Below are 26,679 nucleotides of genomic sequence, written 5' to 3' on the forward strand. Positions count from 1 at the left end.
CTACCTGATTTCACCCTAGTGAAGCATTTCATCATGCCTTACACGGTTGCATTCCTGTGCTCTGAGCACTTATGAGTGAAATTACATGTCTATTTAGTGCTTTTTGCTGTTCGTTTACTGCCAAAGAAGTCCCTGTAGAATATGGCATCATAACAAAGGCTGATTTCACGTGTTGACACCAAGGCCCAGAACTGCATTGGCAGTCCAGGGGCTCTGCGGGCACAACAACCAATTTTGGAGCAAACCCAGAACTTTTCATTCCCTGTCCTGCCCTGAAGGGCAAAGGCTTTCTTCTGCCTGTTTTAAAAGGGAAAGAATTAAGTTCATAATTATTTTTATAGCCAGGAGGCTTTTTTAAGTGTTATACCTGTTCTAGAGATGATTTGTGCTTTGAGGTGGCGGTCAACACTGATTTAATCCTCAGCGTTCTGTGTGATGCGCTTGCTCTGCAAGGACGGAAGCCTACTTCCTGGAAAGGCCTTCGCTTTGGGAAGGAGTATTAGAAGGTTTGAAAGCAAACATTGGCAGCAGCTCTGGACCAAAGTTCAGGCAAAGAGGCGCTAGCGTTTCCAGGGGAGCTATACTGTTGATCAGAGAGGATTCTGTCCTTTGCTCAGGGTGGGAAACGTCTCTCCCCAAAACGCTCTGCCAGACAATCCCAGCTCTGATCAACTTCTCCTCAACTCTTGCAGTAAGAGATTGGATTGGGAAAAAAATCCATACTGAAAAAATCCTAACAAAACCCTGCCTCAATAGAATATGAATCCATTTGATGATACTTAGAGGGGAAGAAGACTGATTGAAGGGGATTCTGTCTTTTTCCAAGAAATTTTATTGGCAAGTGTATATTCTTCCTCAAGTTAATGTCAGAAAGACTTCCATCAAGGATTCGTTGCTAGATGGGATACCCGTCTACTTTCTTTTCCTTCTGAGCTAGGGGCTGCTTGTGCAGATCAAAATATTTCTAATGGTTGTATAGATCCTGAATTTAGGTCACTCACTTCCTCAAAAAGAGACAAGAAGAGCTAAGGAAATAGGATGGCCAACTCTTCCCAGTGTTAGCCCTGAAAGCCATGGAAACCCCCTTAGTCCCAGGCAAACCAAGATGGCTGGTTACCCTTTAAGGAAATATAGTGCATTTTCAATAGTTTGGCTGAATTTATCACAGAATTCTGACTTACAGGATTCAGGAAAGTAAAAATAAGGCCATTGGTCTTTTCTGTTAGTACAAGTTTAGTATTGGGGCTTTCTCAAGGGAGGAATCTGTGGTCTGCTGTAGGAGGCTGGGGGACCAACTAGAGGAGAAAGGGGGTCCAAGCTGTCTTTGCTTTAAAATGCCATTATCTCCATACTACTTCCTTTTTAGGGCTCCTATCAACATTTTAAAGGCATAACAGTTAAAAAGATTAATTACCTTAAACAGAAAAACCCAATTTTACAAAACAAGAGCTAAACAGGTGTCAGATCTAAGGATTTGCATATAGGGAATGCACTTACTTGAAACTTACTGTGACCTGGACATGTATAACTCACTTATCAGAGCTCATAGCAGAGAGTGCTCTTGAAGGCTGCAGTGTCCTGACACATCACCACAGACCAAGTCCATGGGCTTGGGTATCCATGGCCAACCTTCAGAGCCAGGTCCCTGACAAGAATCTGTGTCCTGCCTAATATCATGGCAGAGACTTGGGGTTACACTGCTTCTGCTCCCCTCTCTCTTTCCCTTGATTTCCATCAGTCCATCAACCCCATTTCCCTTCTCATGGCTCTTTTACCCAGCATTCATTCATGGCTGAAAGTTGTGATGAGGGTACAGATGAAAACGTGTTCTCAACTAGTTGGAAGGGGGTTGCTTCATGGCTATGCAGCATCTTCTGAGATGTGCCATTCCAACTTGAACAATACACACAACATTATAAGTAGCCTGCTTCCTGGGATATATCCTCCCTACACAAAACAACCAGCATTAGCATTTTACTTTATTTCCATCCTGTCATTTGTTCATCACATATTTTTTTTAAAAAAATGGAACTGTGGTCATATACGTACAGGTATTCCAAATTTCGTATCATACTTTTTACAACTACCGGTTTGTCATAGATGTTTTTCCATGTTGCTGTATAGTCAGATGTATTAACTCTTTAAATGTGCTTCTTACATAGATCTGCAACTATGTGGGACCTGCAAAGGTTATTGTTCAGTTGGTCACAAATGGGAAAAACATCCACCTGCACGCACACAGCCTGGTGGGAAAACACTGTGAGGATGGGATCTGCACTGTAACTGCCGGACCCAAGGACATGGTGGTCGGGTAAGTGAGGGCATATGACACTGTGAAAGGCAGCATCAGAGGCAACAGGGCACCCGGGGACTTGGACTGAAGGTGTCCTTTTCATTTGGAACCTTCCCAAGACTTTCAAAGATGGTTTTATACTCTTGATGATTCTTTTAATGAATTATGGAGTCTGGATTTACAGGGTGAACATTTTGAACATGAAAAAGATAGATAAATATTGTTTCAGTTCGCTGCTATTTAGAAAGTGTACACAGATAGGAAGCCCAGGAATGCAAATTTGTTTTGGCATTCATCAGACTTGAAATGTAAATATAAAGGGACGTATTCATTTAAGAGTTAGACAGACAGAACAATTTTAAATGAATGAATTATTGTAAAAGATGTTCAGCCCAAAAGGAGTAAGAAACTTTAATTTTATTTGATTCTTAAGAATATCTTTCTAGGGTTTCCTAATACTGGTTTAAACAGTTAATGATAAAATCCCAGTTAATTTGGACTATGCACTCAAAAGAGAGGAATTGTTTAAATCAACTGTAATTAAGGTGATGGTAGCATTTCAGGCTTTGAATTCTGATCAGGTCTTAAGTTGGTTGATATTGGGGAGGTTGAACTTTCATGTTCCTAGGTATTTCTTTGTTTGACTGTAAAAATATTCAAGTGTGAAAAACCTAGAGAGAGAGCTTTCTTTTAAGTCACTAAAATCTGATTCTTTTGATGTTGGAAAAAAAAGCCTCTAGATTGGAGGAAGAAGCTTAAATTGATTTAAAAAACTCAGTTGTGCTTTATATGAACTTGTTTCAACATTATCTTAAATGACTGGCCTGTTTCCTGTTGAATGTCACAGTGTTGGAATACTCTTATGGTTCCTGACTGACCTGTGAGAGCTTTGAGATGCAGGGTAATTGTCAGAGTTTCAGACTAATTGATCACTTAGTGTTTCTGCGGATTTACCCCAGTAGGCTGCTGTCAGTTTGAAGTGTTGGTCCTGTTTAATCTGTGTGATAATCATATCCTTTAGAGGAAATTATAGGTGAAATTCCTTACTAATAACATTTGTTATTATAAAACTGCCAGTATGTTGTCTATAATTTGGTGTTTCTGTGGCTTGCTTAGTAATCTTCTAGGATTTTAGAAGGAACTAATGGTTATTTGGTTTGAAACCTACAGCAGGAATAGAAGTAAGTTCCCTTTTTCTGAGGAAAGGAAGGAAATCCTTTACTCTCTTGCAGTGGGGTTCTGTCACTGGGAGAACTCATTCACTCAGCAAACATTCTGAGCACCTACACTCCCAAGTTTGATCATCAAGATGTCTCCTCATAGCGCTGTGGGATTTTTGTGACCCTATACAACTTCACCAAGAAATTTAGTCAAGAGGATGCCACATAATAGTTACAACAGACTCAGTAGACTTTCTTGTTAAGAGTGTTCTGGGAGGGGTCCCTGGGTGGCTCAGTGGGTTAAAGCCTCTGCCTTCAGCCCAGGTCATGATCCCAGGGTCCTGGGATCGAGCCCCACATCGGGCTCTCTGCACAGCAGGGAGACTGCTTCCTCCTCTCTCTCTCTGCCTGCCTCTCTTCCTACTTGTGATCTCTGTCAAGTAAATAAATATAATCTTTTAAAAAAAAGTGTGTTCTATGAAACGCTGGTACTCCCTTTATAATTGATTTTTAACTTAGAAACTTTTGCCTACAGTCTTTTCTAAAATGTAATATTTCCTTCATGATTTGTCTCTCTTATTTATTTAATTTTTTTTTTTTAAGTTTCCAATGTCAGAACCTGTTGTATTTTAGTAGAGAATATGCTAGTAGTCTGGAAACCAGAATTCTCTTCATTTCTGTCACTCTCAGCAGTAGGGTTAGGGGGTAATCTGTATGACTTCTTGAGCCCTTTAAATCCTTCCCTTATAAAATATGAGTGTTGGGCTACAGAATTTATCTCCAGGCCCTTTACCTCTCAAAACTTCTAGACTGAGCTAACATTAGCTAATATTATGAAACAACATGAGCTGACTTGCAACATATGTATTTATGGAATGCCATCGATTACTGTTATTCAGTTCTAACTTGTAGGTAAGAATATGACCTAGAGAAATTTAGGAAGATAGCCAGAGTTTCTCCGCAGACTTGTCAATACTAGAAATGGAACCAGGAAACCTCTTCAGTAATACTGCTTAGGCTAAGAGTATATATTCATGAGTAGGGCACCAATCCAACATATCAAAAAGAATATATAAAAAATAACTCAGGGGAAATAAATGACTTTTACGTTATCAAAGCCAGAAGGGAGATTGGGGGAGGGTGAAATAGGTAAAGGGGATTGAGAATACACTTATCTTGATGAACACTGAGTAATATATGGAACTGTTGAATCACTATATTGTACAACTGAAACTAATGTAACAAGTGTATGTGAACTACACCGGAATTAAAATTTTTAAAAAACAAAAGCAAATTAAAACAAATAAATTATCAAAGCCAAAGACATATTTTTCTTTGGGGTTCTTTTAGTTTCTATATTCAAAGACATTTTGTTATCTAGATTAAAATATTCATGTTTTAGATAACTTGAGTCACAACTGTAGATTTGAGTGCTAACATTTTGCCTTAAAAAAAGTTTTTTATTTAGCTTTAGTTTTTTCACATTTTATTTCTTACTCATTTGTTTAGTTAGCTTTTAGTGCCTGTCCTCATAAAAATAATTTTAGTTCGGTATTTTATTTTTGACCTTGAATATCAACAGTTTGTTTCAACAACATTTTAGTTCTCTGAATTTTCAATCAATGGAAACTATCTGTTACTTGACTTTGCTTTAAGTCGCCTTCCTCACCAATAATCACCACACCCTGTTTCCTGGCAGCCCTGCTTTAGAGAGATTTGAAGGCTTTTTTTTTAAACTACTATATACGGCCTGTACCAATTGGTAGGCACTAGTAGTGGATATATAAGTACAAAAGAGAAGCAAGGCTTCCCTCAATAAGCTAGTGCAAACCATATTAAAGTCGTGGTTTTATAGGTCTAAAAACAATTGACTATTGGCAGTTTTATAATGTTAACCCCAAATACACAGAGAAGATGCTGGTTGGAGAAAATGAACAAAGTATGGACTGAGATTGGAAGTGTCCAACTTCAAAATGAGGGTGTAGATTGGGAGTCCGGATGCTTTTGAATCTTGTGTCAGCTATGAAGTCAATGTTTGCGTCCTGAGAGGAAGAAAAGCCAGGTAGAGGGGCCCTCTTTAAAATCCCAAACTAATGACATGGGGGTTTGAACCTACCCAGAGTGCAGCAGTAGTTCCCAGATGATAACGATGATGATGATGGAAACATCTGGCACAGTGTAGAGGATTTCAAACCTGCCAGCTAATTAAAGTCACCTTCGGTCACTTTATAAAAATACTGAACGAGGCCCTCCTCTCAGAGGTTCTGATCTCATTGGTCTTGCAGAGCATAGAGCAGTGGTTCTCAAACTTTAGGTGCTTTGGCATCTCCTAGAGGATTTGCTGAAATGCAAATTGCTGAGTCCCACCCTCAGAGTTTCTGATTCCATAGGTTTGGGATAGGGTTTCAAAATTTGCATTTTAATAAGTTCTCGGGAATCACTGATGCTACTGGTCTAGAGACTACACTTTGCAAACACTGAGTCTGGCGCCTTAGACCACTCGGCCATCCTGACACCCTAACTTTGCAAACTACTGTGGAGACTATGGCACTTGGAGTAAGACACAAGATTGTAGACCCAGCCCTCTTTTATTAGCTGTGATAGCCATCTTTTAAAAAAAAAAAAAACCTCTGTCAAGTTTTACTGAAGCAAAGTATAATTTAAATACTGTAATATTTAGCCTTTAAAGTGTATAGTCTTAGGAATTTTGGCAAATATGGGAATAAGAACCACAATTAAGGTATAGAATAGTCCCATTGTCCCCCAAATCCTATGTGCCTCTACCTCCCACTCCAGGCCCCGGCAACTCCTGATCGGTTTTCTATCCCTACAGTTCTGCCTTTTCCAGAATGACATAGAGGTGGGATCCGGCAATACGTATATAGCCTTTTTGAGTCTGGCTTCATTCACTTAGCATAATGCATTTGCAATTCCTCCTGCTTCTCGTGTGTACCAGCAGTGTCTTCCTTTTCATTCCGAAGTGGTATCGCACCCCGCTGATGTACATCACAGTTAGTTAGTCCACCTGTTGAAGAACCTTTAGTTTCTTTCCCATTTTGACAGAGCCACTTTTTGTGTGAACATAAGTTTTCGTTTCTTTGGTCTTAGGTAAATACTGAAGAGTAGAATTGTAGGGATGGATCCTAAGGGTCCATTTGTTTTGATGAGAGATTGCCAAATTGTTTTCCAAAGTGGCCATACCATCTTGCATTCCCACTTGTTAACATTTATGATGCTCAGTTTTCTTGGTTGCGCGTGCTATTAGTAATAATGCCTGCTCTTGTTTTCTTTTACATTTTATTCTAGAAATCTTCAAACATACAAAATACAAACATACAAAAGTAGAAAGAAAACTAAAATGAGCCCTTACCGTACCCATCATCCAGCTTTGACAATTAATTATTACATCTTGGTTTAAATATACCCTTGCCTCGATAGCTTTCATTTATTGGTATCTGATCGAGTTCCATTCTGTTAGGAGAATACTTGGTATGATTTCAGTCCTCTTATTAAATTTATTGAGATTTGTTTGACGGATTAGAATATGGTATGCTTGGTAAATGTTCCTTGTGCACTTAAAAAGAATGCTTAGTCTAATTGAGTTGAATGCATATTCTATAAATGTCAATTAGGTCAAGTTGTTTGATAGTGTTGTTCAAGTCTTCTCTATCCTTACTGACTTTCTCCCTACTTGTTCTCTCAGTTGTTAAGAGAGAGGTGTTGAAATCTCTGATGATACTTATGGATATATCTATTTCTTCTTCCAGTTTATAAAATTTTGTTTCTTGTATTGTATGAAGCTCTTTTTTTTTTTAAGATTTTATTTATTTAGAGAGACAGGGAGAGAAGGAATACAAGCAGGGGGAGTAGGAGAGGGAGAAGCAGGCTTCCCTCTGAGCACGGAGCCTGATGCAGGCCTCGATCCCACGATGTTGGGATCATGACCTGAGCCAAAGGCAGATGCTTAATGACTGAGCCACTCGGGTGACCCTCCTGAAGCTCTTTTATTAGATACATAAACATTCAGGATTCTTTTTTTTTTTAAGATTTTATTTATTTATCTGACAGAGAGAGAGATCACAAGTAGGCAGAGAAGCAGGCAGAGAGAAGGGGGAAGCAGGCTCCTCGCCGAGCAGTGAGCCCGATGCGGGGCTCGATCCCAGGACCCTGAGACCATGACCTGAGCCGAAGGCAGAGGCCTAACCCACTGAGCCACCCAGGCACCCCAACATTCAGGATTCTTATGTCTGCTTAATGAACTGATCCTTTTATGGTTATGAGATGACCCTCTTTTATCCCTTGTAATAGTTTTTTGCTCAAAAATCTACCTTGACTGACACTAATATATAGCCATTTCACATTTTTTTTAAAAAGATTTTATTTATTTATGCAGGAGAGAGAAAGCACGGGGATAGGGGGTGCCCACTGAGCAGGGAGCTCACCTTGGAGCTCCAACCCAGGACCCCAGGATCATGACCTGACCTGAGCCAAAGGTCGATGCTTATCCAAATGAGCCACCCAAGCACCCCTCGGCTTTCTGCTCATTAGTGTTAGTGTGGAACATTTTTTTGCCCATCCTCTTAGTTTTAACCTATTTGTATCTTTATATTCAGAGTAAATATGCACTGCATATAGTTAGGTCTTTTTTTTTTTTTCTATTTGACACCCTCTGCCTCTTAATTGAGGTCTTTATATAATCTCTATTTAATCTGATTACTAATAGGGCTGTGTTTCACTCTCCCATCTTGCTCTTTGTTTTCTGCTTATCACATCCGATTTTTGATCCCTCTTTCATCTTTTTTCTGTCTTCTTTTAGATTATATGCTATGATTTTATCTTTTTTTTGTTTATAACCACTTTATAGTTTTTAGAAGTTGTTTTACAGCTTGCCTTATACTATACATCTTTACCTTATCGTAGTCTACCTTTAAGTAACGTTATACTTCTTTGTAGATGGTATATGAATAGTACTTCCATTTCTCGTCTCTCAGCCTATGGCTATTGTGTACTCTGTTTTACACCTACAGATGTGATAATTCCCACAATGTACTATTTTTTTAAATTTTTGCTTTAAATTCTCAATTATCTTTTTTTTATTAGTTTCATAGGTAGAATTTAGTGATTCATCTGTTGCATATAACACCCAGTGCTCATTACTTCAAGTGCCCTCCTTAATGCCCATCACCAACTACCCCATCCCCCACCCAGCTTACCTCCAGCAACCCTCAGTTTGTTCTCTGTAGTTAAACCACTCACGGTTTGCCTCCCTCTCAATTTTTTTTTTAAAGATTTTATTTATTTATTTGACAGACAGCAATCATAAGTAGGCAGAGAGGCAGGCAGAGAGAGAGGAGGAAGCAGGCTCCCCGCTGAGCAGAGAGCCCGATGCGGGGCTTGAACCCAGGACCCTGGGATCGTGACCTGAGCCGAAGGCAGAGGCTTAACCCACTGAGCCACCCAGGCGCCCCCTCCCTCTCAATTTTCATCTTATTTTTTTCCTTCCCTTCCCCTATGTTCATCTGTTTTGTTTCTTAAATTCCACCTATGGAGAAATTATATGGTATTTGTCTTTGACTAACTTATTTCGCTTAGCATAATACACGGTAGCTCTATCCACATTGTTGCAAATGGGAAGATTTCATTCTTTTTGACGACTGAGTAATATTCCATTATATAAATATATGCCACATCTTCTTTATCCATTCATCTGTCAATGGACATTTGGGCTCTTTCCATAGCTTGGTTATTGTGGACATTGCTGCTATAAACATCAGAGTGCACTATTTTTGTATCCTTTGGATAAATACCTAGTAGTGCAGTTGCTGGGTCGTATGGTAGCTCTATTTTTAACTTTATGAGGAAACTCCGTACTGTTTTCCAGAATGGCTGAATGCTCAATTATCTTTTAAAAGAAATTTTAAATAAGAAAAAAGTATTTATATTTAACCACATATTTATCATTTGTAGTGCTCTTCATTCTGTTTTATAGGTCTAGATTTGTGTCTGGTAGCATTTTCTTCTGCCTGAAGCCCTTCCTTTCCTTTTTCTTCTATTGCTGGTCTGCTGCTGATAAATTCTTCAGTTGTCATATATCTTTAAACTCTTCATTTTGTCTCTGTTTTAGAAAGATATTTTTGAAGAGTATAGAATTCCAGGTTGACAATGTTCTTTCACATTCTTAAAATATGCTGCCCTCGGGGCCTTTTGGCTTGCCTTGTTTCCAGCAAGAGGTCTGCCCTCATTCTGATATTTTGTTCCTTTTCATGTAGTGTGTCATTTTTTTCTCTATCAATAGCTTTTCAGATTTTCTCTTCATTAATTTTCATTTCTCTTCACTAGTTTGAAGCAATTTTATTATGGGCTTTAGCATAGTTTTCTTCATTTTTTTGTGCTTCAGAGTTGATTAAGATTTTTAGATTTCTGGGTATAGAGGTTTTTATTTTTTAAAGATTTTATTTATTTATTTGACAGACAGCAATCACAAGTAGGCAGAGAGGCAGGCAGAGAGAGAAGGAAGCAGGCTCCCTGTTGAGCAGAGAGCCCGATGCAGGGCTCGATCCCAGGACCCTGAGATCATGACCTGAGCCAAAGGCAGAGGCTTAACCCACTGAGCCACCCAGGCACCCCTGGGTTTAGAGTTTTTTAATTGAATTTTAAAATGTGTCAGCCATTATTTTTTCAAAATATTTTGTCCATCCACTTCTCTTTTCCCTCTTCTTCTGAAACACCAATTACCTGTGTGTTTTGCTGTTCAAAATTGTCCCAGAGCTCACTGGTGATCTGTTATTTTTAAAACTTGTTCTTCTTCCTGTGTTTCATTTTGAATTGTTCTATTACTATGTCCTCAAATTCACTAATCCTTTTATCTATAGTGTCTAACATGTTCTTAATTCCATCTAGTGTATTTTTCTTTTCAGCCATTGCAGTTTTCATCTCTGTAGGTTTGTTTGACATCTCTTTAATATCTTGCAAGTGTTCCTTAACATATTAAAGCTTTTTACCTTCTTAACCATATGGAATATATCTATAATAGCTATTTCAGTGTACAGGTCTACAAATTTTGTCTTCTGTCTCATTTCTAGATATGTTTCTATGATCGATTGTTATCCTCATTATAAGCAGTATTTTCCTGTGTCTTTATTTCTTTTTCTTTTCTTTCTTTTTTTTTTTTTTTCCTGTGTCTTTGCATGCCTGGTAATTTGTGATTGAATGGTAGACATTTTGAACTTTAGATTGTTGCATGCTGGCTTTTTTTTTTTTTTTTGTATGCCTTTAAATACTTTTGAACATTGGGATGAAATTAAATTTGGGAACAGTTTGATCTTTTCTAGACTTATTCTAAGATTTGTTAGGGAAGCCAAATCAACCTTCCATCTGAAGTTAATTTGACACCATTACTAAGTCAAAACCTTTCTGAATATTCATCCTGATGATTCATGTATTACAAGATTTCCTGAACTAGTCCAGCCCCGTTGTGCTCCAAGAAGTGTTTTGCCTGCTCCTTTCTGGTGTTTTGTACCCCCCCCCCGACCCCACCCCAAGTCTCAGGTTGTTTCCTCACACACATGCTCTGATCAGTATTTTGCTGAAGACTAAAGGCAGGGTCACACTGTACATCCCTGAATATCTCTCTGTATGTGGTTCTTCCTTCTCTGGTTCTCTGCCTGTGACTTCCAGCTTCTATAGCCCCCTCAGATTTTTAACTCTGTCTCCAAAACTCAGGGAGATTACCAGGTCCTGTTTAGGTCTCCCTTCCTAGGCTGCAGCCCAGAAACTCTAGGCATTGACCCCGCATTATTATAGGAATCAGCTAAGTTGTTTTTCTTAAGGATCACTGTCCTGTGCTGCCTGTTATCCAGTGTTAGAAAACCATTTTCCATGTGTTTTATGTTACTTAAGGTGAAAGGTTCAATATGGTCCCTGTTACTTCCATCATTATCTGAAACAGAAGATTGGCTTCTGTATTATTTGATTTATTACCAGAGTAAATAAATTAATCACATAAGCATGATGCCCTTTTCATAGGGATTAGTTAAATAATATACATGAAAATCACTTTCTGTATGGTAAAGGGTAAAGAGTTACATAGGTGTTTGTCATTGTCACTACTTATATGTAGGTAGTTGTGCATGATCTACATCGGAGTACAGCCTGAAAGGCCAAAAGATGGTGTTGTTTCTAAAAAACTGTCTATGCTTCCGTACATATCCATACATCATGTTGCATATTTTTCTGTGCTGTGTGAATTCATGCATTCGTGTATTCAACATTTATTAGACACCCATATGTCAAGCAGTGTTCTTTTTTTTAAGATTTTATTTATTTACTTGACAGAGAGAGACATGGCGGGAGAGGGAACACGAGCATGGGGAGTGGGGGAGAGAGAAGCAGGCTTCCAGTGGAGCAGGGAGCCCTACGTGGGGCTCGATCCCAGAACCCTGGGATCATGACTTGAGCCGAGGGCAGATGCTTAATGTCTGAGGCACCCAGGTGCCCCAATCAAGCACTGTTCTAAGCACTGGACATCTTTGCCATCAGGAACTTATATTCTGTTGGTCTGTTTTCTTCTCTGTGCGTCTCAGCTATTCTACTTTTTTTTTCTTTTAGTATAGTTGACACGTGATGTTACATTAGTTTCAGGTGCACAACATAGTGATTTGCCAGATTTATACATGGTGCTAGTTCACGTCCTTCTTTTTTCTGTCACTCTCTGGACATGTTTCTCATTGCGTCTCTGGGCCTCTGTCTGAGCACTCATCTCATTCTGCCTTCACCTCCTATATTTTCTTCTTCTAGTTCATCTTGTCTTCTTCCCATACTATCTTAGTCTTTGTTTCATCTAGTCCAGTTGTCATAATATTTGTTACTAATCTTATTTCTTCCTGGGTAAAAGCCAGAACCAAATAAAAGTCTTTGCAAAAGCATACAAGGCTTTAAAAGATCTGTGTGCCCACTTATCTCTTTGAACTTTTCACTTACCACTCTTGTCTTGTGGATTTTCGTCCAGTAACTTTGGCCTCCTTGCCATTGTTATCTTTTGAAAACATCAGGTATGGTCCTATCTCAGGGTCTTGGCTTCTTCCTTTTCAAATACTGTTATTTCAGATACTTGCTATTCCTTTTCAAACACTGTTCTTCCATATAGCCATTTCTTTTCCCTCATGTTCTTTGAGTCTTTGCTCATTGTCATCTTTTCAGTGAGGCTTTTTCTGACTTCTCCCTATTTTAAAACATCGTATCTTCTACTATTACCTTTCCTTTTCTCCACTCCTACCTTATTTTTCTTGGTAACACTTATTACCCTCTTAATTATACTGTAAAATCTCTTCTTTGTTTCTTCTCTTTGGTTACACTAGCATATAAATTCTATGAAGGAAGGGATTCCTGGGTGCTGACAGGACACCTGGACACTGCCTGGCACTAATAAGTAGCTGAGGGGCACCTGGGTGGCTCAGTGGGTTAAACCTCTGCTTTCAGCTCAGGTCATGATCCCAGGGTCCTGGAATCGAGCCCCGCATCGGGCTCTCTGCTCAGCAGGAAGCCTGCTTCCCCTTCTCTCTCTGCCTGCCTCTCTGCCTACTTGTGATCTCTGTCTGTCAAATAAATAAAATCTTCAAAAAAAAAAATAAGTAGCTGAATAAGTATTTGTTGAACAAATGGGTCTCCTCCTTGGTAAAGTACTTTTTTGTTTGTTGTACTATGTTTATTGAATATACTTTTTTGTTTCATGTACTTTAAAAAATGAAAGGGCTGGAGTAATTTATGCTTTTTCTTTAAAATCCCTTAATTTGTTTTATATAGCTTATTAACATATTTTGCCCAAGAGGTATGTAGGCTTCACGAGATAAAAGGTTCTCCATCCTGAATACATGTAGCATTAGACGGCATTCTAGTGGTAATAAATAATTCCAGCCTTAGAGATAACCCAAGAGGAGATGAGACTCCGTTACAGACTTTAAAGCCCAACCAGAAACCCAGGGATGATCCAAAAGAAAAAAAAAATCCTTCCAAATATAATATTCCTCTCTTCTTCAAAAAAATGAGATGTTAGTACTATATTCAGAATTTTTTAAAAAATTTAAAGAGTTCTCCTAGAAAATACTTCAGAGTGAATCTAGGTGAAGCTTCCTTAATAAGACATACATATGTGTGTGTATCCCACTCCCTGAATTGTTATTTGAAAGCCTAATAAACCATGAAAACTAAAAAATTTTGTTAAGTTTGCCACAGATCCATTTGGCGGCAAGACCCACTCTGACCTGATGTGTAGTCTTTATGATCCCATTTGGTGAGTCTACTTCAGATGTCTCACCGCGGACATAGTAACGTGTTTGATTATAGCGTGGGCTCCAGCGACTGAGGGCCCGTGTATTTTTTTAAAAGCCGCTTTGCTAAAGTAAAACTAGACTCTCGTCACTGACGGCCTAACTTTTGGTGGTGGATGTTGCTATTATTGTTTTTTCACCAGCTTTGCGAACTTGGGTATACTTCATGTGACAAAGAAAAAAGTATTTGAAACACTGGAAGCACGAATGACAGAGGCATGTACAAAGGGCTACAACCCCGGACTTTTGGTGCATCCTGATCTTGCCTATTTGCAAGCGGAAGGCGGAGGAGACCGGCAGCTCACAGGTGAGTGTCACGCTCCCAGCCTGTGCTTTGAGATCAGGCTCTCCATTGCTTATGTGTAAACTGGGTGCTCCTCTGTCTGCCCCAAGTTTCTCCTTCTCCCAAACTGTACCTTGAGCTGCTACCACACTTTCTCTGCTCAGAAACCTTTGATGGCATCCCACTTTTTTCTAGAATAAAGTCTATACCTCCACAGCCTGGTATAGAAAGCCCTCAGTCTGGCCCCAGTCACCTTTCCAGCTTTATCTCCAGTCCCACCATGTACTCCTCTCTCCCCATCACAGCTCCCTGAACACCTGATGCAGATTCATACATTTTTATGTGTTTTCCGCGACCTGAAACACCACACCCTGCCCTTTTCAGCCTGTCAAAACCAGTGCACAAGGCAACACTCAGTTCCTTTGTTTTAGTTTCCTCTGTTTTACCTCCCCTGGCTCACCTTATTAGAAGGAATCTCTTCGGGCTCTTCAGGCACATCACAAACTATGCTCTTTCTTGTAAAAATGCTATGATTTTATGTTTCCTTGTTTTTACTTATATTTTTTCTTTCAACCCCAATCCTGTCCTACCACATGTGCCATTTCTGCTTTCACACATTGTCCATTGTCTGGTCATCCTGTCATCATCTGTTACTCAAGTGACCCAAAACCATCAAAGTTTTTCCACTCAACACATTCTGATGTCCAGACTGGAAACCTTCACGTCACCTTTGAACAAATCCTCCTTGTTGCCTACACTGCGTCTCCAGTCTGTGGCCCTGCCCGCCTCTGCTCTTTCTATCGCTGTGCTCCTCACTCCATTTTTCTTGTTTTGCTTCTCCCCATCCCCACCTCTGAACCAGTTTACACCCCGGGGCCAGATGGATCTTGCAAAAGCCTATGCCTCACCACTATTCAGTATCTCCCTGCTCACTGTCTATAAGATCCAAATTCAGTAAGCTGGCCTTTTAGGCCTTTCAAGAGCTGGTCCCTGTCTGAATTTCCAATGTTCTTTCCCAGGAAACCCCCCCCCCTTTATATCAAACTGAATTGTTCCATAGAAACACCATGATTCTCCCTTCCTTGCCTCGGCACATTCTTGCCTCTCCCTCTTCCTGGAATGCCTTTATTTACTCTCTTCATAAGTTCAAGTCGTACTGTCCCTTCACGACTGAGAACGTGTATGTCTCTTCTGCTCCAGAGCCTCTGGATTCTCCCCTCCTTTGAAATTCCCTGTCTCTTCACCTGTAGCACTTTCACAGTATTCTCCCCTTGAATTATCACCTTTCATGATACTATAACTTAAATACAAGCAGATCCATCAGCATGAACCTCCATCAGGAGGCAAGGAAGGAGTCAAACACAGTTGAGTCATTCAGTTTCTGCAGAAGCATTTTTGGGGTACCTCCCATGTGCCAGGCTCTGTGCTAGGCACTGTGGAATGAACGTGGTCCCTGTGCTCAGGGAGCTTTCAGAAGACTTAATTTTCACATTTCACAGTACAACTCACGCATAAGTTTATTGCATTCTGTGGCTTCACACCTTTTGTGCCTTTAACTGTCACTGTAGGAAGAAAAAGGAGAAGTCAGGGGAAGATAAGAAAGGAGAGAGGCAGTTGAGTTCACGGAGGACAGTTTTCACTATCATCCAGAGAAAACGCAGATCTTCTTTTGACGCCTTTAATTTGGATGACATAAATGAGACAATTTTTTTAAAAAATTGTATTAGCAATACAAACAATTTCAAAAGAAAAAAATAGATTTTTGTTTTCAATTCATGTTCTTTATTTGAGCTTTATAAAAACATCTTATCTAAAGTGTTCTGGCCTTACTCTTTCCCTGGGCATGAATGTGCTGTGCTGTGTGGTCCTAGATCGGGAAAAGGAGATCATCCGCCAGGCAGCCCTTCAGCAGACAAAGGAGATGGACCTCAGCGTGGTGCGGCTCATGTTTACAGCTTTTCTTCCAGATAGCACCGGCAGCTTCACGAGGCGCCTGGAACCCGTGGTGTCAGACGCCATCTATGACAGCAGTGAGTCCTTGACTTCTGCCGGGAGGCAGCTTGGTGTAGTGTCAAGTACAGACTTTTAACCCAGCCCTGGCAGTTACTGACTAGCTCAGAATCCCAGGGCAAGTAACTTAATCACTTGGAGCCTCACATTTATCATCTACAAAATTGGAATACTAAAATCTAGCTTGAAACGTTCATGTCTAGATTCAAAGTGAATGCTACAAGGTGAGCAATAAATACGGTTCTCCTTCCTCCAATGTGCATGCTAGACTTTTATATGCCATTTGAGGATGGCAGATCTCTTATTATTTATGAATTCCTTGCCATGAGGATATATTGTTGATGCTCCTAAAAAAACACCTCAATATTTTCCGTCGAGGCTCTAAAGAGGTGTTAATAAAAACAACTCTTACTCTTATCCGTCTACATTCTTGCATGTTCTAGCTTTTATCAAGAAAAGAACTTCAAGTTAAGTGAATGAGTAGTCTAGACAATATGTGACTTCAAAATTCGATTTCAGTCTGTAGTTCCTAGAACTTTTTAAAAGAGTTTTACAATGGTCTTCAGCATTTACCCTGCAGATTTCTTATTTGGAATGCATGGGATTTATTAAACAAATTGAAGAAGGCTGCAAGTGTGGTACCTAGGCTCACTGAAAGTTTATAGAGTTTGGTCTAAGTAGAAAACTCCATGCCCCAAGTACAACAACTGACCGATTTCTCTAATTTAAACAAGTTTGAAGGGAAGTGAAAGAGTTATAAAATGATGTAGACTTGTATACTAAAGATCACCTTAAAATGCAGCTGTGGGAGCAAAAAAAAAAAAAAAGGAAGCTTTATACTATTACCACAGGCAACTTTTGCCCCTAACCACACAGAATTCTAATTTAGTCTGGGGAAAAGAATTTTAACCTCTCCATTTTTCTCTTCTGTAAAATAAGAATTTATAAGCAGTTTAAGAAAATTGTGCTTTTTTTCTAGATTTTTAAGACTCTTGTAAATAGTATATCAGTATCATGGAAATAATTGAAGGTCTTGCTTACACAAAATTCCACAAATCCCTTGGCTCGGTACTTCCCTGAAACATCAGAAAAGCTCTTTCTCTTTCTGTATGAATCTTTCTTACTGTGTTTGGGAGAGGCAAATATTGTTCCTTTCTGCCTCGTGTGTTTGGGTAGTAATGAATGATCCATGCTCAAGAGGTGAGGACTTTCTGAGGACTTCCAAAAGCTTTTGTATTTGTACCCTTATTGAAGCGATATAAATGAAAGCGTCTGTTTATTTTTTTAATGAAAGTATAATTAACATACAGTATGATATTACTTTCGCACATACAACATATCGATTTGACAGTTTTATACATGGCTTAATGCTGACCACTATTGATTAACTATTTTAACTTTCTTTGGTTAATGTGTGCTAAGGGCAGAGTTCCCTATAAGAGACTGGCTTCCAAAGCTGAGGATAAAGCATGATGTTTGTTGTTTCTCTCCTGTGGACAGAAGCCCCCAATGCGTCCAACTTGAAAATTGTAAGAATGGACAGGACAGCTGGGTGTGTAACTGGAGGAGAAGAGATTTATCTTCTCTGTGACAAGGTTCAGAAAGGTAAATATAAGCTCTGATCTCAAAATGTGAAATGTAATTCTGGGTGTGTCTATGAGTCACTTTTTAGCAGCAAATCCAGTATATGCCTCTTCTGCCATGGAACTCCTTTAGAAAATTTACACATTTTGCCTCTTCCAAATTTGTTGTTCTTTTTTTAAAAATTTTATTTATTTTTTTGACAGAAGGATAGAGAGAGATCACAAGTAGGCAGAGAGGCAGGCAGAGGGAGAAGGAGAAGCAGGCTCCCCGCTGAGCAGAGAGCCTGACACGGGGCTTGATCCCAGGACCCTGAGATCATGACCTGAGCTAAAGGCAGAGGCTTAACCCACTGAGCCACCCAAGTGCCCCTATAGTGTAAAATCGTTTAGTTTCTTTAAAAAATTTAGTTTCTTTTATAAGGCTTCATTGCAGCACGGAGAGAGCTTCTCCAAAACGTTCATGTGATACTGATGTCAATTATGAAAAAGAGAATAAGGACTATAGGGAAATTCTCAGAGCATATTTCTCATAATTTCCACTTTCAGGAAAGGTTCTCGGCATTTACCTTTCATTAGTAATGGTACAAGATTTACAAAGGAGCAAAAGCTGAAGGAGATTGTGCTGTTTTCTCCAACAACTCATTTTTAAAATACAGTGACAGAGAGTATTGTATAATAAAGATCTACTCACTACAAAGTGATGAGCAATTTCAAAGTGAGGAGTGCGTACCTAAAAATACAACTCTTAAACAAAAGAATGATGGCTTTGAAGGCCTGAGATTTAAAAGTCAGAAAAAAATACAATCTAATTTTAAGGTAAATGTATATGTATATTTATTCAAAAAAAATTTACACTTCCTCTGCATATCCTGGTGTCAGCCTCTTTTTAACCCATTCTATCCGGGTAATATGTATACATTCAATGAGTAAACACAATCTGAGTTCCTTTATTAACAAATGCAATTCTTAATCATTATCATCACATTGGAATGGCTTATTAAAAGAAGTCTTGTACCTGGCTTAAAGAGTCTGAATAAGAGTCTTAATAGGTCCTGTTTAGTCCTACCTGAAGGCAAAGGAATTGACCAGGAGATAATGAGATGTTTTATCTAACCCTAATATTTCTAAAATTCTATTTAAATAGAAATATGAACTTAGTTTTCATAAATCAGTAGTGCAGTCCTTTCTATAAAATGGGAAGTAAAGCCAAGGAGATGCCAGTCTGAGTTATATTGTCATATTTCTGCAGAAGTAGAATCAATGACACAGGTGTGAAATTTAGGCATTCCTTTTTCGTCCAAAGGGACTTGACCAATATGATTTTTTTTTAAGATTTTTTTTTTTATTTGAGAGAGAGAGAGTATGAGAGGGGAGAAGGTCAGAGGGAGAAGCAGACTCCCCATGCGGGACTCAATCCTGGGACTCTGGGATCATGAACTGAGCGGAAGGCAGAGGCTTTAACCCACTGAGCCACCCAGGTGCCCTCAATATGATATTTTTAACAACTTCTCCATATGGACTGACAAAGTATCACAAAAAAGCAGCAGAGTAGAATGTTTATGAGCCTGGAGGCTGTGTTCAAATTCTGCTTCTCCACTTACTAGGTACTCACTCTTGGATAAGTCACTTAACCTCTCTGGACTCCAGTTTCTCTTCCGCAAAATAGGACATTAATAGTACACTTGCATCACAGAGTTGCTGTGAGGATGAAATCAGTTCATGTATACACATAAATCCCTTAAAATAGTGCTACCATATAGTATACTTTATAGAAGTTAAATATTATTTATAGATCTGTATGGAGTTTGAACCACCCTTTGGGATTCTGATATTCTTCGATATCCTTTGTGTTTCTCAGAAATGAATTGGTTAGTGATGGAGAAGTGCGAAGGTCAAAGACTGGTTAAGAGAAAAGTCAGATTGAATAGGTAAATCTAGTGTTCTCTCAATATAAATGAAACTCAGGGTCCATTACTGTGGTAACTAATAAAAAAAATGCATTGATTTGTGAGAATTTTGAATGATTCAAAAGTCTTTCATATTAATTACTTTTTTAAAAGTTGAAGCACATAGTAGGTAGAATATTGAACCAGCTGCATTTTCCAGCATGCTTATAAATATTACTACTCTATGTGAAATTATACTTCTGTGTAATATGTGACTGTTTGCAGATGACATCCAGATTCGATTTTATGAAGAGGAGGAAAATGGTGGGATCTGGGAAGGATTTGGAGATTTTTCCCCCACAGATGTTCATAGACAAGTAAGTGGATGATGATGATGGTCACGACGATTTTACATTTTCTGTCTTGATGAAATTCAGTACTTAATTTCCATGTATGAAAAAAGAAAAATCATAAATACTTATTTAACTTTCACAAAAGAGTACTATTTTTAAGACTCTTGCACGTCTTCCAGAGAAGTTATCTACCACAGAATTAAGAGCAAGGCCTTAGACTACTGGCTCTGAGACCTTGTCATGACATTTCATTTGGGTGTCTGGTCTCCTACCCATTAAGGCAATGGCCCTCAGGTACTTTAGGGGAAATATTTTAAGTAATCGTATTAATCTGTTCAGACTGACATAACAAAATACCATCGACTGGGTGTATTAAGCAACAGAAATTTATTTCATCACAGTTCTGAAGGCTAGAAGTCCCAGATCAAGGCCCAACAGGGATGGTTCCTGGTGAGAGCTCTCTCCTCCTGGCCTGCAGACAGCCACCTTCTGGCTGTGTCCTCACATGGCAGAGAGAAGAGAGGAAGCTCTCTGGTGTCTCTTCCTATAAGAACACTAATCCTATCCTGTCACAGTTCTACCCTCATGACCTCATTTAACTTTAATTACTTCCATAAAAGCCCTTTTTCCAAATATAGCCACACTAGGGGTTAGGGCTTCAACATGTGAATTTTGAAGGGACAGTCATCTGCTATAGTATTCCACCAGAGTAATTATGGCAAGGCCTGTTAAAGAGATACTGTAATGAAAGGTGTTGAAAGGAAGAGTCTTCTACTAGAGGCTGATATCATCATGATAAGTCAGGAGTTCCCAGTGACAAGTGAGTATATAACTAAGAGAAATGCTGTTTCGTATCTTAATCACTCTTAGTGATTGAGAAATACTATTTTCACCCCCCAAAAGTGGAAACAATCTAAAATGTCCATCAGGAAGTGGCCAATTAAAGGAATTATGGTGGATCTATATGAGGGAATATTATGCAGTTATTAAAGAGAATGAATAGTTGATGAACTAATATGGAAAAATCTCAAAAGTACATTAAAAAATATTTTAAGATATAGAACAAAGTGTATATAAAAAAAATTGAGTCATGATCTCAGGGTCCTGGGATCCACCCCAGCATTGGGCTCTCTGCTCAGCAGGGAGCCTGCTTCCCTTCCTCTCTCTCTGCCTGCCTCTCTGCCTCCTGGTGATCTCTCTCTCTCTCTGTCAAATAAATAAATAAAAAAAATTTTTTAAAAGGGTTACCTGTTTCAAAATGCTTTAAAAAAAAAAAAAGATCGTTCATGTTTGCATAAGCATAAGGAAATTCTGGAAGCATACACAAGGAATGAATAACATCACCGTGGTTCCCTCTGGGGGTAGGCTCACAGTAGGAACTTCCTAGATTGGAGCACCAGGAGAGGCATATGCAGGTGTGTTCAGACATGGGGTATGCCCCTCTGTACCTCTCCATATTTTACAAAGTCTCGATCCCTATGAATACATTACATAGTAAAAAAAAATCAAACAAGCAACTATAAAAATGCCAAACTATTGTGGCACTACCAGAAATTAGTGAGGAGGCTAGCTTAGAGGTGTCACAGAATGCCCTCGAAGCCTAGCGCATTGGCCATCCTCACTTGGAAATATATGTCTCTCTTGCAGGATTTAGCTTCCTCTCCTCATTGGCCAACCTGCAGGCTGATTGTAGTACCCCGTTCTTCACTCTCTCTTTCCACAACCAGTGTTTCTGATGTTGCTGTAAATAATTTTGGAGCATGTTAAGGCTGATTTAGAAGAGAAGGAGGAGTATATGATGTATTTTACTCACACAGTTATTTAACAACTGGAAGACATTTGAAATGTCAGACAAATGAAAAGAAAGATTGGCAAAGCGTTAGCATAATCCTGTATTTCAGTTTTACTGTGGCAATTTAATGATAATGTATGGGCATAGAATTCTGAGTTTGTAACTTTCTCTAGAATGCCTTCTTTTTTAGTATACTGTGTCTAAACATTGGGCATAAAGAATATGTTTAATGAGTAGCATTTCTGGAAAAAAAAAATATAGGCCTACCCCAACATTTGGATCTTTGTATTCTGCAGTTTGCCATCGTCTTCAAAACTCCAAAGTATAAAGATGTCAACATCACAAAACCAGCTTCCGTGTTTGTCCAACTTCGGAGGAAATCTGATTTGGAAACTAGCGAACCCAAACCTTTTCTCTACTACCCTGAAATCAAAGGTAACTCGGTTGCTTACAATCTTGTGCTGTTTCCCATAAAAGGACAAAGCTGATCAGAAAAGATCAGTTGGCTACTTCCTTTGAATGGCTTCCTAGGAATTGGCCCCCAGACCAATGGTATTTATTTTTAGAGGAGAGAGAAGAAATATACTATTTTGGGGATCATGGAATTAAGTCCAGCCTTTCAAATTAGTGTTACTTTTACCAAGCTTATGTGAGATTTAGACATTTGAGAATTGGCCCTTGAATCTGAGAATCTGCCATTTATTTGAGGCTCTTTGGGTTTGGCCGGTTAAGGTGGCTGTTCAGGAGAATCAAACACTGTATCAACTGGCCTCAGACAGTAGAACGGGAGACTCAGCCACCATGCAGTGCAGATCCATAAAAATGAATAAAGCATCCTTCTTGTCCTCACAAAAGACACCCCAAGAAGGGGAGAGAATAATCTTACATAGTTACAATGAGAATTATGATTTTAATAATCTCCCACAGGGAAGCATCCAAAAATACTTTGAGAATGGTGAGGACCCTTGTTTCGAAAGAAGTCACCAAGAAGTAGGCTTCTTGGGGCGCCTGGGTGGCTCAGTGGGTTAAAGCCTCTGCCTTCGGCTCAGGTCATGATCTCAGGGTCCTGGAATCGGGCCCCGCATCAGGCTCTCTGCTCAGCAGGGAGCCTCCTTCCTCCTCTCTCTCTGCCTGCTTCTCTGTGATCTCCGTCTGTCAAATAAATAAATAAAATCTTTAAAAAAAAAAAAAAAAGAAGAAGAAGTAGGCTTCTTCAAGGTTCTTCAGCTTGGGGTGTATTTCAGTAGTTGGGTGAGAAACAGGGAAGGTAAGGATTTCCTAGGCTTAAGAAACTTGAGGAGCTGAACAATTAGAGTTTGTTCAGAAAGAAGTGAGAGACTTGTGAGCACCAAGATGAACCACTGAAGACCAAGGCAGGTAAGGAAGTCCAGAGTCAAGCACAGAAGTGCTGTGATGGGTAGCTGAAGAATTCTGATTGATTCTGGAGAGGGAAATGACCAGGCCTATTTGGATTTGGATTGATGGCTCTGACTTCCTTATGTGGACACTGAGGAGACTATCTGAGCAGCAGACAAGGAGCCGGAAGAGTAATGCAAGAGTCCAAGTGAGAAAAGGTGAGGTTCATGAAGGTGTTAGTGCAAAGAATGAAAGAAGAAGGTAGTGTCAAGAAGACCCAGATGCTGGTTGGGATTGGAGGTGAAGGAAAAATTCAGGAGTCCTAGATGATTCTAGAACTCCCAGCCATGTTATGTGGTTGAGTTGATGAAAGAATCAAGAGAGTAAAAGTAGGTTTGAGTGGGCAAAGAGGGAGCTCAGTTTCAAACATGTCACATTTTAGGTTTCTCTGGCAAATTCCTAATAAGCCGGTCAAAAGGCAAGATTGGAACTCCAGAAGGCAGGGTGAGAAATTCAGCATTGAGAATCCTCTCAGAATGACTGTGACAAGCCCCTAAGTGGGATAATTGCTCAAAGATCCTTCTTAACCTAGAGTCCACTGACCCCCAGAGGGTCCAAAGATAGAAATGGACTTTAGTTAATTAGCTTTTTTATATAATCTTATTTTATATTTTACATATTAATAACTAAGATTCTAAGAAGAGATCCATGGACTTCACAAGACTGAAAAAGAGGTCATGGAACAAACAAAGTCAGAAACCCCTCGGTTACAGGGAAGTGAGACCATAGGGGGAGGTCAATGAAATGATCATCACAGGGCATGTCCTGACTGACGTCAGAAGCCACAAAGGTGCCATATGGATGATGCACAGGGGTGTTGGATCCTGTGACAGCCACATGTGATGTGGTATCCTTGAAGAGGGTTTCTTTTCCTAGGATTCATGTTGTGGCAGGAGCATTTAGAAGATGATTCCATGGGTTCTCATTTCTTTTTCAGAAGATGTGACCTGTCGACCACTGGGTCCAATTTTTAGTGCGTTCTGTTACTGTGGTGTGAAGACATTGTCAGCAGAAGAGCTTTTTTCCCCCTCCACGTATAATTTCATGCAAAATCCCAGTACATACACCTGACAGGCTCTGGTTAAAGTGGAAGTGGGGAGCCGACCCACTCGGCCTTCCCTAGAAGCTCGCCTCCCCTTATTTCTCGACCCAGCGATAGCCTGAGGTCTTCCAAACGCTTCAGGCTGCATAAAGATGAAAATCACTGCTTCCAATTAAACACACTTCTTTAATAGGCACAGAAGAGAAATATGGCTAATCTGGGGGGACTTTCTGAGGGAAAAAAATAGATTTCTTCTCCTAAAATACATCTTCACATAGTATCTGTTCTTTCCAACACAGAGAATTATGTTTAAAAAGAATACCCAGATTACCTACACATGTATTAGCCTAGAAACATTCAAAGCTAAGCTTGGTTTCTAGGCCACCTATCTACCTTTCGCAGTGGTATCTGTTCATCAAAAGAGTAAGGGACAACTCGGGCATGTTCAGACATTCATTCATAATATCAGATGCTGGGGTTAGAGAATGGGGTCTTCTAAAAGTTCAAAATCCCCCCCTATATGCTTCAAGCACTTCCAGACTGCCACTGACTAAAAGCTCCATGTAATACAAACAAATAAGAAGAACCATCTGGAAAAATAAGGGCAGTTGAGCTCCACAGAAAGAATGACCAAACATATATTGTAATCAAGTCATGTGAGATTAGAACTACTTCATTGAAGGTAAAAAATTACCTTAGTCAATAAAACCTTCTGGATTATAAAATCCCAAGATGAAATAATTGCAAGGAGCAATCATCACACCAGACATATGACTTGGTCCGAAAAGTAGCAGGTCTTTTCATATAAGACTAAGTGTATGAAAGTGAATCCCAACTATACAACCCAGGGAATGAATCATTGTATACATTTCTCAGAAGTCACGGAATACATCTTCTACTGCTCCAGCCCCTGCAGTCACTCCTTATGTCATTGCCTAATTTTGTAGTTTGTTATTTTTATCAATATGTAAGATTGTCTTATGTATTAATTTACATGTCTATTATCTTCTTCCATCCTCAATAGGAAGACTGTTCTTTAGGTCATAGATTTGGTCTTTCATGTTTATTGCTACATTCCCAACATCTAGAACAGTATATGTCATGTATGTTACTTTTTTAAGTAGGCTCTATGCCCACATGGGGCTTGAATTCACTACCCTGAGATCAAAAAGTACATGTTCTACTGACTGAGCCAGCCGGGCACCCCTTAGTATATGTCATATAGTAGATGCTGAGATAAATCTGAAAGCTGACTTTTTTTTTTCAAGTTTTTATTTTAATTCCACTTAGTTAACACACAGTGTTCTGTTAGTTTCAGGTGTGTGATATAGTGATTCAACACTTCCATACATCACCCGGTGCTCATCACAAGTGCCCTCCTTAATCCCCACCACCTATTTCACCCACCACCACCCACCTCCCCTCTGGTAACCAGCAGCTTGTTCTCTGTAATTAAGTCTCTTTCTTGATTTGTCTTTCTTCCTTTTTTTTCCTCTTTGCTTATTTGTTTTGTTTCTTAAATTCCTCATGAGTATAATCATATGATATCTTTCTCTGACTTATTTTGCTTAGTGCTTAGTGCATAATACTGTCTAGCTCCATGTTGTTGCAGATAGCAAGATTTCGTTCTTTTTTATGGCTGAATAATATTGTATATTATATATATTATGTATAAACACACACATGCACATATTTTATATATATATGATATGCATATCATATATCACACACACACACACACAGAGTATCTTCTTTTTTTTTTTTTTCAAGATTTTATTTGCTTATTTGACAGACAGAGATCACAAGTAGGCAGAGAGAGAGGAAGGGAAGTAGGCTCCTTGCTGAGCAGAGAACCCGATGCGGGGCTCTATCCCAGGACCCTGGGATCATGACCTGAACCGAAGGCAGAGGCTTTAACCCACTGAGCCACCCAGGCGCCCCACACTGTATCTTCTTTATCCATTCATCAGTTGATGGCTACTTGGGCTGCTTCCATATCCTGGCTCTTGTAAATATGAAAGCTGACTTATTGATTGACCTAACCAAGTTACCATCCTCATCCAAAAGGCTAGTAATTTGTTGGGTGCCATCAAGAAGGACATCGGACAAAGAAATATAACACATATTCCTTTCATTGTATTGAATCATCCAGACACCTCTATGGTTATTGACATTGTACCTCATAAAAACTTTACGGAGATGGTTGGATTCAGGGAAGACAAAATAATAGAGAGGGATGATTGAAAAGAGAAGATAGTTGAGGAACTGCTGTATGAAAGCAAAAAAAGACCATGTGATTTTTCAGTCTGAAAAGATAGAGATTCAGAAGAAACAGAATCACAATCTTTAAATTATGAAAGGAATGCAGATATCTTTACTAGAACACCAGAACCCGAAAAATCAGAATGAGGTACTTTTAAGGCATACACACAGCAAAAGAACGGTGGAGACTAAAAGCTTACGTTTGTGAACTAAACTATTATCATAATCATCAATTATTAAAAGAAAGAGAGGGGTGCCTTGGTGGCTCGGTGGG

The 26,679-nt window shown here is 39.3% G+C and overlaps 1 protein-coding gene across 2 annotated transcripts in view; it reads left to right on the plus strand.

The window, feature by feature from the left end:
- NFKB1 (nuclear factor kappa B subunit 1) overlaps positions 1–26,679 on the plus strand; it is a 118,984-nt gene that overhangs the window by 64,155 nt on the left and 28,150 nt on the right. For both annotated transcript variants that reach the window (XM_080796230.1, XM_080796231.1), the window contains exons 6-11: positions 2,163–2,311; positions 13,922–14,085; positions 15,933–16,091; positions 17,572–17,676; positions 19,826–19,917; positions 21,982–22,120. In XM_080796230.1, coding sequence (XP_080652356.1) covers positions 2,163–2,311; positions 13,922–14,085; positions 15,933–16,091; positions 17,572–17,676; positions 19,826–19,917; positions 21,982–22,120 — 808 coding nt within the window. The remainder of the gene's footprint in view (positions 1–2,162; positions 2,312–13,921; positions 14,086–15,932; positions 16,092–17,571; positions 17,677–19,825; positions 19,918–21,981; positions 22,121–26,679) is intronic.

This window comes from Martes martes (genome assembly GCF_963455335.1).
Source record: "Martes martes genome assembly, chromosome: 2".
NCBI classification, from domain to species: Eukaryota; Metazoa; Chordata; class Mammalia; order Carnivora; family Mustelidae; genus Martes; species Martes martes.